We start from the raw sequence: 15,685 nt of genomic DNA on the forward strand, positions 1-15,685 counted from the left end.
CCTTTTTCTGCATGTCGTCTTCAAGATTCACCCATTGCAACCACAAGCAGCACTGATTTGTATGGCTTATCAACAAACAGCTGAGGTGTGAATCGTTGGAAAAAAAATCTAAAATTTTATGTCTGAAGGTCTTCTTCGTTCACATGTTCATGCATGTATCTAAATATTTTTTTTGGTTGTATCTTCATTCCCATATTGATGCATATATCTAAATATTCTTTTGATTGTATCTTGGGATGAATTTATGATCAATATTTGCACGAAAAAGGTTCGGAATATGCCTTAGGACAGTGAATCATTTTTGTCTTAATTATATATATATATAATTTTGTTAAGTTCTTGATCAGAATATATTTAGCATAATTCAATTCTGTCGCTCTGATCTTGAGCAGATTCATGATCACGGGGAACCAGGCCACATCACCGTCACTTCCAGAGACAAAAAAGGAGAAGAGATTTAAGGGGGGAAGACACATCAAACATTGAAGCCATATATACCTACTACGACTCCACACAGTGCACATCCTTCTTTAAGGAAGACAACTTTCCAGTGTGTGAGAGTAGATAACCATTCCCATTGATCATTAATGCTCATTCCTTTGGATAGAAAGCTAGCGTCAACCAATGATCACTTCTCGTTTCAGATTATGATGTTTTATTAGGTGAAGGATTAGGATCTGTCTCCTCTCCTCCAAGTGCAAGCGTACAAACAAAAAGCAATCCCTAAAACATATAGAAAAGAAGGCCATAGGCTGGGAGAATCTTACTGTCCATGAACTGTGATGCACCTAATAGTAATGAAAGCCAGCCAGCAGCATATCGAGATGATTGCTTGCGCCATCACTTCTTTCCTGTTGTTAGGCAGGCAGAGGAGTGATCTCCACTGCCCACCAAACGCCTCCTCGGACGTCCCCATCGATCACGCGGCCACATCACGTCGAACATGGCATGACCATTGCTTCTGCTGCGCCCCTCTCCCCACGTAAAATCACTGTTCATGCAACAGCCGAGGTCGACTGCAAACAGAGGCGACGAAGACATGGGCCAGCTCGTGGCCGAAAGGTGGCCGCCGTCCAACCTCGTGGGCAAAGGGGTGATGTGATGTCAGCCAGGAGAGGCACCCCAGACAATGTTTGCTTTATAAAATATATATAATTTCAAGGATGAATTTTTTGAATTTCTTTTCTTTTGATATATCATTTTCCTCTAATACCGTAAATAATCCATAGGGTGTGATGTGAATTTAAAGAAGAAAAAAATAAAAAAAAATTAAATCTGAAAAATGGATGTAATTCATTATATAACTAATTTTTATAATAATGAAAGAAGACGATAAGAATAGACTTAACATTATAAAAAAAAATAATTAATGAATGAGAGGTTCTTGTGCTTGTGGATGGTGTGCTATCAAAAGGGAATTAATGGAAACAGTGCATGATGGCAAGCAGCTATCAGCATTTAACTAAATCAATTGCATATATGAGATTGACGGGCCAACCAAATCAAACAATGAATATTTTATTATAATAGCAGTCAGCTATCTGTGATAATAAAAATTGATAATATTTTACATTTGTATGTACTTCAAATCAAATAAACCGCTTTTTTTGTAATTAAAAAATAATTAGTCTGAGTTTTATGAATGGACATTTATGATAGTCTCATATATGTATGAATATACATTTTTTTATTTATTGAAAAAAATATATTTATATGAACCTATTGTGTTACGATCTGAATCAAAATCAAAATCAAAATTAGAACCAATCGATGATTTTATAGTTTCAAACCGAATTAAAACTAGCCGGATAGTTTGTTCTTTGTTCCTGCCTTGAAACTGTAGCAGACGATTCAAATTTGATTTAGAACCGAGTTAAAAATTAAATATATAATATTGATAATAAAAAAATAAAAATAATAATAACTCTAAAATTAGAACAAGAATTAATGACTCTCGATCAAAATTAAAATCGTTTAGAATTAGTTCGATTTCGATTCTATATTTTATGAAATTAAAATTGATGGTTTTGAAACTGCGATTGGACTTTTGTGATTTTCACGTGATACATTTCTTATATATATATATATATATATATTCTTTATAGATTATATGAAATTCTAATAAAAGAATGTAGACGAGGCATCCACCGTGAGCATCAATGTCTGTCATCATCACATCAATCCAAGCGTCATACACATCCCCGTAAGCGTACAACCTACAGAACGAGCTCCACCAAACCCATTGGTGGGTACTGGGGGGACCCAAAGTTGCTGCGGTCGTCACAAGATCGGGTCGAAAAGGAACGTCCCGCGAGCCTCTTCTTCGAAATTTGCGTGCGTAACTATACGCACGTGAAGCGTTAAGTCGACGATTATTGTTCTTAAATCACCGAAAAATAATTCGAATATGTGAAATGTACCCAATTAGTTCAGGTAACTTTCTTTTTTTTGGTTGTTGCGGGGTTGGGGAGGTTAACGGAAATGACGTGTCATTTTAGGGTGGGACCCAGTGGGTTTAATGGTTTCTTTGGGTTGAGATCTGACATCAACGCCAATTACCATTACAGGATGCGGTCCAAAGCAGTCCCCCTCTCCGTCCTCCTCTTAAAAGCATAAAAAGCCAAAGACAGCAAAAGCCTGGCGCCGCTGCTGACTGCCGCCCAGTCGTCACTCCCATCAACCCCCCAGCTCACTCCATTTCCAGCTTCCTCCTCTGCCCCCCATCCCATCACCAGTGCTCACCACATCATCACATGTCTCTCTCTCTCCTCTCTCTCTCTCTCTCTTGTTTGGGATGGTCGGAGCCGAACGGGAGAGAATGAGGAAGAGGAGACTGCGATGAAGCCCTAAATCCAGACGCTTCTCCTTCTTGGTCCCGTGCTCTCTCTCTCTCTCTCTCTCTCTGCGCGTGTGTGTGTGTATGTTCTTCCATGGAGGGATCTCGGAGCCGACGACGGGGTGGGGCAGGACTAGGAGGGGGCGCCGCGGTCTCCAAGAAGGGCGCAGCGGGGGATTCCGCCTACGCCGACGTGTTCGGCGGGCCGCCGAGGTTCGCGGCCCCCTACGCCACGCGGCTGGACGACTACGCCGAGATCTTCGGCGACCTCGCCAGCACGTGCTCCATCCCGTTCCTCGACATCCCGCCGGCCGTGGACGGCTGCGACCGCGGCGCCGGGTTCGACTACTCCGAGGTCTTCGGGGGACTGGACTTCGGAGAGTTCGCGGCTCCGTACGAGGAGTTGTTTATGGCGCCGAAGAGGGAGGAGGCCCGGACTACGAACGGGAGGTACGGGTTTGAAGGTCCCCCACTGCACCTCTTTCGTTTGTTGCGGTGGTAGTTCTCTGAGTTGATCACTTGATGCTGACCCCAAAATGTTCCCTTCTTTATGCGTTTTGCTTGTACAGATCTACTAATCTTCGTTGCCAAATGGTGAATGAGCTTAGTTTTATTACTATAGAGGCCTCTGGAGCCAATATTTTTTTGTTCTGTCTGTGCTTCTAGTTTAATTCATGCTGTAGGTGGATGCTTGGGTTTAATTCCCTTCTAAGGATCCGTATCCATTTCTCTTGATGGAATAAACTGTTCAAGAGGGAAGAAAAAGTATTTAGTAACGAAATCGATTTCTTTGATGGTTTAGGGCAATTCCTTCAAGAGTTTGGTAAGCTGCTGGCACCATGGTGTTCAAAGAACGCTGATATATGCATATTTTCCTCTTGCATTGTTGGTATCATGATGAATTTACTATATATCGGTCTTGCTAATAAAAAATAAATGGCATTCATGCATGAATTAGATTATTTGTGCAGCTTCCAACAGTTTATTTTAGTGGTAGTATGTTCAAGTTTGCAAATTCATTTCTATGTTGGTAACTGTAAAAGAATTCTGGTTCTTGGATCTACTTATCATTTATTTTAGCAAAAACAAATTGGCACTTCAATCCTACGGCCCAAGTATTAATGCTTTATGATTAAGGCACAGGGTTGAATGGGTATGTTTTGCCAAACATCTGGAGGAACACTTTTAGTGCATTCTAAGTGAGGAGTTGGCTCCGGATTTTGTGTTACCTTTAAGTTTTTTTTTCTATGTTCATGAATGCAAGTAGCTTTAGGAGGTTCTTGTGACTGGATAGTAATTTTCCTGAAATATTGATCATTCAAAACCAATCTTGATGTATGCTAAAATTGCACAGTAAGGACATTGTGATTTGATCTCCTCAAGGAACTTATGTAGCGATTTTTTTTAATAAAAATATTGGAATACAAGTTGTGTCATTTTGCTAGTAGGGGTTCAGACTCTTCTGTCCTTTAATTTAGTCTCTGCTGGTTCGGATGTAAAAGAATGTATGGTGAATATCTCTATTTGCATAAATTGCTTAGTCCTATGGATACCAAGATATGATCATTAAACATTTTTCTTCTTGATTTCATTCATCAAAAAGGACTCTGGAGGAAGCAACCTGCAACCAGCAGGAAATGGAAGAATTCAAATTCCCCCCAAGACATTCAAACGGAGATCATATGGCTTGTCAAGAAGGCGATGTGCCCTCCGCAAATTCCAACCCGTCAGATAGTGTCTCCATGCAGTTCAATGTGTTATACAACAAAACTATCCAAGAAAGTAAAGAGGGTGCGATGAATGGAAAAATGCATACGACTCAACTTCATGATGATCCTGAATTGAGCTCTGTTATTGACACGGGCAAACCCTTCCGGATTTTTGGAGATGATGGTCCCCGTAGCATGTTAAATGATCGAATAGATGATGGGAAACACCAAAATAAAAGTCAAGCCATGTTTTCTTGTAACAATTCAAGGAGTTCAGAGAATTACTCGAGAGCTGATCAGAGACACTCTACCAATAAGTATCCTGTTTTGGAAGATGGTCATGCAAATGCAAGTTATCATTCACTCTCTCTGAGCAGTTCCATATCAAGTGGGGATGTATGGTCCTCTGATATCACGTATCTGACTGTCTCGGACATCAATCTTCGAACACAACCAGTGCGAGTGCCACCACCATCAAGGCCACCTCCTAGATTATTTGGTAAGCAAGGACATCCTAAACCAAGGATATCATCAAGTCCCAAAATTGGTGTGGAAGGAGCAAGTTTAGCTAAACCAGTTGCCAACGAAGAATACTTCCATGTTCATCAAGAGGACGTGAAGGACAGCTCTTCTAGTTTCTTTGATGTGGAGGTCGATGCTAGCTCAGCAGCTGCAGCTTCTGCTGCTGCTATGAAAGAAGCAATGGAGCTAGCTCAAGCAAAACTAAGAAGTGCAAAGGAGTTGATGGAGAAAAAACGTGATAACCTTCAGAACAGCAAGAAGCTGGATCACCATGAAAGCATAAAACATAAAGAACGAAAACTGGGTCAACCTTTCACAGGACAAAAAGGTCTTGAGAACATGCTAGTTGCTTTGGAGACAAAAAATGTCATGGGTGCTGCAAAACAGACTCCACTTTATGAAGAGAACAAAGAAGATGTTGTATTAACCGAAGAGGATGGACACACTAGACTAGGATCATCTAAACTACATGGTAAATCAGCAGATAAAGCTGAGAAATGGAATACAAATAAAGAATTCTATGAACTGGTAAACAGTGAGAAATACAAAATGACTGAAGAGGTTACTGACAGGGAAGGTTCCATGAAGAAAACAAATATAATGACAATGGTCTGTGAAGTAAAACAGAATGAGAGTGAAAAAGATGCACTGGCCTTTGAGATTGAAAGCAATAAGAAATTGAGAAAAGATGATGTAGCTCAGGTGGCTTGTGGAAGTGAAGACAATGCTAAACCAGAAGCTCATAATCCTTATGTGGAAGAAGTTGATCTACCCGAGGTTCACAATCTCCATGATCGAGAAGTGATTAAAACACTGCATGCAGGTGAGTCTTCTTTATTTGCAGGGAGTGAAAAGAAAGTGGAACCTTCAGACAACAGTAAGCTTCACTATAGTTGTGATGACAAAGGAGTAAAAGGCAAATTGGAGGCTTCTGTAGAAGCTCTTGAAGGTGAAAACTCTTTTAGGTTTGTGGAGATTAATGGGAGCAAAGAGGAGAAAGGGAAGTCAGAAGCTGCTAAACCTCAAGGTGGAAAATACGAGAAGGAAATCAATATTGATAACATTGATCCTGAACCTAGTAAAGGTGGGGAAAAGTTGATAGCAGCCAGTGTAACTGATGCACAAGAAGAATCAAATATTCATGTGCCTCATGGATCGTGTATATTGACAGGGGAGACGGAAAATGGAACTAGTAAGTGCACAGATTCCAAAAAAAGGAGAGAAGGAATGCAATGTGTTGCTGAGATTGTGAGTCAATTGGAGGGCACGATAATAGTGCATGAGCCAGAAAACAGGGAGGGACTGCATGTTAAACAACCGTCACACTTATCAACCGAAAATGAACTAAAAATTAAAGTAGATCAAGAAGCTGGATATCTTGAAGAAGATTCAAAGAAATGGAAATCAACAGTAGGAGCAGCAACATGCAAAGAAGAAGAGAAGTTGATAAAAGCAACAAAAGGTGACTGCTGGCAAGATTGCAATGGAAATAAGGCAAATGCAGGCCAACCTGAACTCCAGCAAAGGGACAAAAAAGAAAATGCAACTCCAGAGTCATGCAATTTGGAAAACTCTAAGGGCCAGAAAATATATGGAAGAGATCTACGAGACAGTGGAAATGAAGATATTATAGAAATTCAAGTTGAGCCTCATTTTATGAATAAAGTTATGTCTATGAATGCAATTCCAGTGATCTGTATAAGGCCTCTTAGCATGACTTCAGATGTCCAACCAGCCAATTTATCAGAGAAGGGAGATAATGTATCATATTTGTCTCTAGTTGCTATGGAGACTCAACCTGTGGCTTCTCAAGACATTATTTTGGATATCAAGGAAAGGGAAGAACAACAAGAAAAAGTTGAGGAGGAAAGCGAACAGATGGAACATACAAGAAAATTAGAAGAAGAACAAGAGAAGGAAAGAATTCAAGAAGAAGAGAAAAAAAGGTTATTGGAAGAGGCAAAAGAGATGGAAAGAAAATTAGAAGAGGAGAAAGTAAGAGCAAGATTATTGGAAGAAGCAAATAACAAGGATAGAAGATTGAAAGAGGAGAAAGAACGAACAAAGTTGTTAGAGGAAGCTAAGGAGAGGGAAAGAAAATTGGAAGAAGAGAAGGAGCAAGCAAAGTTATTAGAGGAAGCAAAAGAGAGGCAAAGAAAATTGGAAGAAGAGAAGGAGCGAGCAAGGTTATTAGAAGAGGAAAAAGAGAGGGAGAGGAAAGTAGAAGAGGAGCGGACAAGAGTACTTAAAGAAGCAAATGAGAGGGAAAGAAAATTAGAAGAAGAGAAGAAGAGGATGAGGTTATTAGAAGAAGCAAAAGAGAAGGAACGAAAATTAGAGGAGGAGAGAACAAAAATATTAGAAGAAGCAAAAGATAGGGAAAGGAAATTAGAAGAAGAGAAAGAGAGAGCAAGGTTATTGGAAGAAGAGAAAGAGAGGGAAAGAGAAAGAGAAAAGGACAGACTCGCTGTGGAAAGAGCAACACGTGAAGCACATGATAGGGCATTCACAGATGCCAGAGAAAGGGCAGAAAGAATTGCTGCAGAGAGGGTTACTTCTGAGGCTTGGCAAAGAGCACATACTCGAGAAAAGGCAGAGAAGGCCACTTCTGAAGCTCTTGAAAAATCATTAACTGAGAAGGCTGCCAGAGAAGCTAGATTAAGGGCTGAGCGTGCTGCAGTTGAGCGAGCCACTGCAGAAGCTCGTGAGCGTGCTGTAGAAAGAGCGCTTGCTGAAAAGGCCGCTGCAGATGCCAGAGAACGTGCTGAGAGATGTAATGCCACTTCTAGGGACAGAACAAGGAAAGAAAATGTGACAGAAGAGCATTTAAGGGCCAGGGACAAGGTATATGAAAAAGGCTCAAATCTAATTTTTAATTAAGCACAATGCTGGTCAACTAAATGTTTATCCCTTTTCTAAATTCGAAATTCTGTTCTTTCATTCTGATCATGGATGATTAATTAATGATATATATGCAGGATGCCACACAGGATTCACATTTTCGAAGTACTGGTTCTAGTTACCAAGCAAATTCAGATTCTGATGACCAAGGTACTAATCATTTTGGTGAAGCGTCAATTTGTTATTGTCAATTGTCATTAGTTTGCACTTTTGACCTTTTATATTTGTTCAACTGAATCTCTAATCTACTTTGATTAATAATTTGAAGCAGGTGCAGGTGAATCAGCTTTAAGGTGTAAAGCTAGACTGGAGAGGCATAATAGAATAGCTGAACGTGCAGTATGTCCACTTTTTGGCTCCACATGCATTTTATTATCTGTAGAGCAAGTTTGGACCTGAAAATTTTATTGTCAGTCTTCTGAAAATTTGCCATTTGTGCTTCCAGGCGAAGGCTCTTGCAGAAAAGAACATGCGGGACATTCTTGCACAAAGAGAGCAAGCAGAAAGAAATGTAAAATCGTCATAGTCGACAAAATGTAGTAAGGTTGTAGATTTGTCTTTTCTCAATTGACAAACTTCAATCAAACTGTGGTTGCAGAGGTTAGCAGAGTATCTGGATGCTGACATTAAGAGATGGTCCAGTGGAAAAGAAGGAAATTTACGTGCGCTGCTATCAACACTGCAGTATGTATGTATAAATATTAGACCTCAGTTTGTATATCATCCGCATCAATTGCTCATTTGTTTTCTAAATGTGTCTTCAAATGCATTTTGATGAAGTGATGTAGATATCATTTAGAAATATTTTAAGTGACTGTTTCTCCTTGCTGAAATACCAACCTCTATTATTGTCCAAGACTGTTTTATATGCTCTTACGGAAGTTGCTTAAGCTGAAGACTCTAATTCTGGACCTTCATTAACTGTATTTTTCAAATTTTGAGGAACTTTGTTTAATTTTCTCTTTTTGCTATCACTTCTTTTGACTTTAATTATCTGGATCTTTTTAGTTCTTAACATATATGAAGTTTGGCATGCAGATGAACTGATGCTTGGTAAGTGGTCATGTTAGCATTCTCTAATTCTTTTTATATCTCATAAATTTCCAATAGTGAGGGACTTATTTGATTTTCAGTGGGAACTCTTTGCCAATTCTGCTTTTGGACATTTTGTACATTATGTGCTCATATGTATGTTTCTTGATAAATATATATTAGATATCATGTAATGCCTGAAGATTCCATATATTAACATAAGCTGTCTTCTATTTTTCATAAAATATAATTCATATTTCATTTATCACTACAAAACTTTCTTCTCAAATTTTATTTTTCACGTGTATGGGTGGCGAGACTACATATGTCAAGCGTTTCTTGGCAATAAAACTCTCCAGGTGTTTCACTTGAGATTTCATGTTTGCAGATACTCAGCCCTGAGAGTGGTTGGCAGCCTATTCCACTGACAGATGTTATTACAGCTTCTGCAGTAAAGAAGGCATACAGGAAGGCTACTCTCTGCGTTCATCCTGATAAATTGCAGCAAAGAGGTGCCAACATTCAACAAAAGTATGTTTGTGAGAAGGTTTTTGATCTCCTTAAGGTGAGCCACTTATTTTATTGAATTTCTTGAGAAAGTGGATCATTTTGATCAATGCTGACACACTGCAACAGTAGAAGTTACATTTTTTTTTATTTAACCAAACTTTTTAGTGGCGAAGGGAACTGAGTAGCTGATAAACAAATTTGTTTGTGATAGAGCATATGTAACCATATTTGAAGTTAAGCTAAGGTTTTACTCCAGTACATTGTTGCTAGAATTTATTCCCCACTTATTTTCTACTTGGTACATTGTTCTGTAGACTCTTGGAAACTAATAAGAAAGATTGATTCCGGCCTACATAATGTTGGATACTTGTGGAGCATTCATCATGAATCAACACTGTATTTTCTTGTATCTGATTGAATTTGAGATAAACTCCCCCAAAACTTATGGACATATTACTATCTTGGCACAGGAAGCTTGGAACAGATTCAACTCCGAAGAACGATAGTGGTTGAAAAGAATGTTGTAGCAGCATTTGTCTTTCGAGCTTTCAGTGGTTGTAAAGAAAAGATGCACTGCAGGTTTTGGTGGGAGAACTTAGTTCTGTAACACATCATCATCAACATACTTTAGCATTTATGTAGATGTGAAATTTGCTGGAGTGCCCTTCAAAATGCTAAATCTGTTCTCAACCAGACAATTCAATGTTGTGAAGCACTTTGTCGGTGGCTTCCATTCGGTGCATGTTTTTACCAGAACATTGAATGCATCAAATTGATAGGGTGCTGAACCGAACCCAACATCCTAAAATGGTCCCACCCGACCCCAATCCTATAACGTTCCGTTGCTAGCAACTAAAGCTAGTTAGTTAACGCAACACAGCCGTTTCTGCGCGAGCAACCCTTTCAAATCGCATCGGTTCCAACGGCGGCCGTTTCTATGGACACCCTTTCGTCTCCTCCGATGACTCCACTCCCTCTTCCGTAACAGTCATACCATATGGCTACCGTCTCATCAATCCTTTTCTCTTCCCTCGGTGCACAACACAACACCAATAACACCTCCCAAGTAACCACATCCTCTAATACTCTCTCTCTTTCCCTTCTGATAGGGGTAATAAATGGCGACAAGACTCGCGCTGACGTCAGCTGACCCAGACGAAGCCCACACCTCGATCAACCTGGTAATAAATGGTGATAAGACTCACGCTGACGTCACTGACCCAGACGAAGCCCACGCCTCGGTCAACCTGGCAGAGGCTGGTCAAACGAACCAAAACACAGGCCGAGGCCCATTAACGACCGCTCAGGCTGGATCCTTCACGCCAACACCAGTGTCAGATGCTACCAGAAGTACGAGCTTGCTCCCTGCAAGCGGACACATCAGGAAACAGTAAGTTTCCCCATAAATACCCCCGCATTCCAAACGGAAAAGGGGGGACGAACATAGATAACAAACTCCACTCCACATCGCTAACTTGATCGTCGGAGGGGTCAGGCCGAGCTTCCGACCCGACCTATGTGTAGGTAAGGAGACGAAGCTATTTCCCCGGGACGCAAGGAGAGGACGCCTTCCCCCCGGGACATCCCGGTGAACCCAACGGTGATATGGTCCGCGCGGTCGGTCACTCCGGCAATCCTGAGAGACCTTGAGAAAAGATCCCCGTCATTCAGCCCCGAACCAGGCCGCGTCGGCCCCGAGACACGGCACAAAGTTGTTTCCCCCAACAGATTGGCGCTAGAAGGAGGGCCCTGAATGTCGAGGGATCACCTGACCGACCCCGATGAAGTCCTTGCCGAGGGACGGTTCTTCATGGGGGCGCCGACCGAGCACCCCTCGCGTAACGAGCCAAGGGCAGACGATCCTGCCACGACCTCAGAACGTTATTGGCGTTTGTTCAACGACCCGGGCCTACTTCCCCCCGAGGGTGCCCCGAGTGTCCCCTCGCCCGTGTCATCCGAAGCCTTTTAGGACGTCGCCCTTCAAGTCCGGGCCTTGGCAAGAATGGTGCAAACGGTAATCCCTCTCGTTTCCCATACGACTAACCCATCGATGGCCCAGCCTGTGCGTCGGTTGGACCCACCTGCACCAGCTCACGCGACTACTTCGGTGCCCCCCAGTTCACCCCTGGCTCGGATGTCTCCCCTGGGAAATCAGGCAGGGGGAAACCCTCCCGGTCGACTCGAGCATGAGCCAATGTCTGCTGAATCAACAGGCTCTATCCGGGCCTAGCTGCACTCTCTCAGTCAGCGACTTGAAGATATACAGAAAGAGGTCCGGACCTCAAAGGGGGAGCCTAGGGACGAGGCGCGTCGGGGGTCACCATTCGCGGTCGAAATACAGGATCACCAGGTCCCCGCGAACTTTCGACTCCCCTCCCTGGACGCTTATGATGGCACCACCGACCCTGCCGACCACGTGGCCGCCTTTCGGGCTCAGATGGCATTATACGGAACATCTGACGCTCTGATGTACAGGGCGTTTCCCACGACCTTGAGAGGCTCAGCCCGTGCTTGGTATAGCGGTTTGAAGACCGGGGAAATCACCTCCTTCGACCAGCTCACCGAGAAGTTCGAGCTCAACTTCTTGGCCCTCGCTCGACCAAAGTCGTCCATCGCCCTACTCCTCGGGCTGAACCAAAAGGAGGACGAACCTCTCTCTCGTTTTGTGAACCGATTCGCCACTGAAATCCGAGGCTTATGTGGTGCTCACCCCTCTTTATTGATGCAGGCATTTATGGCAGGTCTCCGTCCCTCTAGGTTCTTTTGGTCCCTTGTGGAACGACTCCCCTCCGTTGTCTCGGAAATGCTCCAGCGAGCCAATCACTACATTGCGGCAGAAGCCTGGATGTCCGGGAGACGCGAGGAAAATAAAAGGCCCCGGACGGAACCACCGACTGGGCAGCTAGCCGGTTCGCTGAAACGCAGACCGGATCGATCCAACTCGACCGTACAGAGGTCACCCTCCCCCGCTTTGGTAACATCCCGAACTCAGATATTCCTCCAGATACAAGGGAAGGGGCTGCTCCAAAACCCTCCCCCAATGAGGAACCCCCGACAACTCGCGGACAAAACGAGATATTGCCGCTTCCATCGACAGAATGGGCATGACACGGAAGAGTGTCGCGAGCTAAAGCGACAGATCGAGGAGCTAATTCAAAGGGGGCATCTTGGCCACTACATACGGCAAAATAAAGAGCTTTCGCCGCGACTCGAGGGCCCCGTTAAAAGGCAGATTGATGTGATCACGGGCGGCCCTACGTCCGGGGGAAACAGTATGACAGGGCGGAAAGCATGCGCCCGCACCCCAACACCCGAGGACCCCGGACACGGGCCTGCGCCCGAGGTCACGTTTCCAGCTAAAAGAGCCAAACCGCCCGAACACGATGACGCGTTGGTGGTGGCTGCCAGAATCGCCAACGCACGCGTAAAAAGGATCATGGTCGACACCGGGAGTTCGGCCGACATCCTTTATCTAGAAGCTTTCCAGAAGCTCGGGCTCTCCCGCGATGCCCTGGTGCCTATGAGCTTGGCGCTCACCGGATTCACCAGCGAATCAATTTTGCCAGTGGGTGCAACCGTCCTGCCCTTAACCCTCGGGGAAGCACCAAGGACGAAGACGGTAATGACAACCTTCTTGGTGGTTGACCTCCCAACCGCATACAATGCAATCCTGGGACGCCCCACCCTCAACAAGTTCATAGCAGTCATCTCTACCTACCACCGGACAGTGAAGTTCCCGACCCGCGCGGGGGTCGGAGAAGCCAAGGGAAACCCCCGTGAGTTAAGGCGATGCTACTTGATCGCGGTCTCTCTGCACATGAGGAGGGGGGCCGAGCTCCCGCTCGAAGACCCTCGGGAAACAAAAAGGCTATCACCACACCCCGAGCCAACGAGACCTACCGTGGATGTGCCCCTGTAGGGCAAGCGTCCGGATCAAACACTCAAGGTAGGGTCGGAGCTTCCTGAGCATGAGTGTGCCCAGCTCATCAACCTCCTCCAAAAGAACGTCAATGTCTTCGCCTGGTTTCCCACTGACATGGCGGGGATGGATCCTGAAGTATCTCAACACCACCTGTGCATTTCCCCTGATGCACGGTCGGTAAAGCAGAGGCCCCGGCGTCTCGCTCCCGAACGCCAGCAGATCATTCGGGGAGAAGTAGAACGACTCCTGGCGGCCGGCTTCATTGAGGAAGCCAAATACCCGCGCTGGTTATCCAATGTAGTCCTCGTGAAGAAACCCAATGGAAACTGGAGAATGTGCGTTAACTACACCGATCTCAATCATGCTTGTCCGAAGGACTACTACCCCCTCCCGCGAATCGACCAGTTGGTCGACGCAACGGAAGGCCACGCCCGCCTTTCATTCATGGACGCCTTCTCTAGTTACAATCAAATCAGGATGGCGCCCGAGGACTAGCAGCACACAGCGTTCCTCACCGACCAAGGAGTCTACTTCTACAAAGTTATGCCATTCGGACTGAAGAACGCCAGGGCTACGTATCAAAGAACCGTGAATAAAATGTTTGCTCACCAGATCGGCAGAAACATGGAGTTCTACGTCGACGATATGATTGTGAAGAGTCGCACGACCGCAGCTCACCTATCCGACTTGGCCGAGACATTCAACACACTACAAAGGTATAACATGCGACTCAACCCCGCCAAGTGCGCCTTCGGCATCAACTTGGGCAAATTATTCAGGTTCATCATACAAGAGAGGGGAATCGACGTAAACCCCGACAAGGTACGAGCAATCACCGACATGCAGGCCTCTCGGACGATCAAGGAGTTACAGCGCCTGAACGGGAGGCTCGCCGCCCTGTCAAGGTTCTTGTCCCGATCAGGAGACCGGTGCCTACACTTCTTCCGCGCCTTGAAGAATTCCAGGGAGTTTGCATGGACGGCGGAATGCGGGGAAGCCTTCGCCCGCATCAAGGAGCACCTGGCCTCACTCCCTCGCCTCACTTCGGTGTCCCCTCGGGAAAAGCTCGGTATATACCTAGCTGCCTCCCAAAATGTAGTAAGTTCGGTCCTGGTCAAGGAGGCCTCTGGAGGACAGCAATCGGTTTACTATACCAGCCACACCCTTAATGGACCCGAGGAGCGATACCCACCCATTGAGAAGCTGGCACTGGCGCTCGTACTAGCCGCCCGGAAGCTGCACGCCTACTTCCAAACTCATCTGATCGAGGTAATCACCGATCAGCCACTCCGACAAGTGCTGTCTTAATTTGACCTAGTAGGTTGCCTCCTCAAGTGGTCAGTGGAACTCGGAGAGTTTGACATTCGGTACGTCCTGAGGACCGCCATCAAAGCGCAGGCGGTAGCTGACTTTATCTCGGAAGTGACTCAGCCCAAGGGCGAGGAGCCGGAGTGCGTGAAAACGGAATGGCTCCTTTGTGTGGACGGATCGTCCGGCCGATCGGGCGTGGGGGCCGGGCTGGTATTGGAGGCCCCCGACGATCGCTCATTCGAGCGCTCCCTTCACTTCAGGTTCAAGGCCACCAACAACGAGGCGGAGTACGAAGCGCTATTGGCGGGGTTCAGGCTAGCCATCGAAATGCAGGTGGACGACATACATGTCCTCACCGACTCGCAGTTGGTCGCCGAGGAGATCGACGGTGGGTATGAGGCCCGGGACCCGACCATGTCGAAGTATCTGGCGGAGGTGAGAACACTCGCTGCCCATTTTTCTCGTTTTGTGTTATCCAGGGTGCCCAGGCACCAAAACGAGCGCGCTGACGCCCTGGCAAGGCTGGCCTCGAAATCAGACCCTTCTGATGAGCCCAGCGTGGAAGAGCTCCCCACCCGCGCCGTCACGATCGCAGCGGTGGCCATCGCCGACCCGCCGACGACATGGGTGCAGGAGGTGCTACAATTTAAGTGCCATGGCGCGCTCCCCGAAGACGAAACCGCAGCCCGACGCCTGCGCCGAGCCCATGCCCGCTACTATGAGATCGGTGGCCGGCTATATAGGAGGTCGTACTCGCTCCCCCTCTTACGTTGCCTCGAGCCCGAAGAGGCAGAGTCGGTTCTCGCCGAGGTCCACGGCGGTATTTGCGGTGAACACGTAGGTGGACGCACTCTAGCATTTAAGGTGCTCCGCCAGGGGTACTACTGGCCCACCATGTGCCGAGACGCAAAGTTATATGTGAGAAAGTGCGACGCATGCTAG

General features: G+C 45.5%; 2 protein-coding genes across 4 annotated transcripts; both read left to right on the plus strand.

Moving 5' to 3' along the window:
• Window positions 1–2,647: 2,647 nt before the first annotated feature.
• On the plus strand, window positions 2,648–10,266 carry LOC135607677 (auxilin-like protein 1). Of its 3 annotated transcripts, none has more exons than XM_065099672.1 (8): window positions 2,648–3,286; window positions 4,440–7,911; window positions 8,046–8,118; window positions 8,237–8,307; window positions 8,414–8,479; window positions 8,567–8,656; window positions 9,389–9,565; window positions 9,981–10,266. In XM_065099672.1, the coding sequence occupies exons 1-8, from the start codon at window positions 2,931–2,933 to the stop codon at window positions 10,014–10,016; spliced, it is 4,341 nt and encodes a 1,446-aa protein (XP_064955744.1). In that variant the 5' UTR covers window positions 2,648–2,930; the 3' UTR covers window positions 10,017–10,266. The 3 variants fall into 3 exon arrangements, with proteins under 3 accessions (XP_064955744.1, XP_064955745.1, XP_064955747.1); XM_065099673.1 differs by having other exon boundaries at window positions 8,240–8,307; XM_065099675.1 differs by lacking the exon at window positions 9,981–10,266 and having other exon boundaries at window positions 2,784–3,286; window positions 8,567–8,652; window positions 9,389–9,560.
• Window positions 10,267–14,056: 3,790 nt separating this feature from the next.
• Window positions 14,057–15,685, plus strand: LOC135607564 (uncharacterized). Its single transcript, XM_065099505.1, has 2 exons — window positions 14,057–14,701; window positions 14,768–15,685. The coding sequence occupies exons 1-2, from the start codon at window positions 14,057–14,059 to the stop codon at window positions 15,683–15,685; spliced, it is 1,563 nt and encodes a 520-aa protein (XP_064955577.1).

Source organism: Musa acuminata, chromosome BXJ2-3 (genome assembly GCF_036884655.1).
Source record: "Musa acuminata AAA Group cultivar baxijiao chromosome BXJ2-3, Cavendish_Baxijiao_AAA, whole genome shotgun sequence".
Classification (NCBI taxonomy): Eukaryota; Viridiplantae; Streptophyta; class Magnoliopsida; order Zingiberales; family Musaceae; genus Musa; species Musa acuminata.

Coding starts and splice junctions, on each gene's coding strand:
- LOC135607677 (XM_065099672.1), top strand. CDS start 2,931: ATGGAGGGATCTCGGAGCCGACGACGGGGTGGGGCAGGACTAGGAGGG. Junction 8,119..8,236: donor TTCAGATTCTGATGACCAAG/GTACTAATCATT, acceptor AATAATTTGAAG/CAGGTGCAGGTGAATCAGCT. Junction 9,566..9,980: donor AGGTTTTTGATCTCCTTAAG/GTGAGCCACTTA, acceptor ATCTTGGCACAG/GAAGCTTGGAACAGATTCAA.
- LOC135607564 (XM_065099505.1), top strand. CDS start 14,057: ATGGAGTTCTACGTCGACGATATGATTGTGAAGAGTCGCACGACCGCA. Junction 14,702..14,767: donor TCCAAACTCATCTGATCGAG/GTAATCACCGAT, acceptor TGCCTCCTCAAG/TGGTCAGTGGAACTCGGAGA.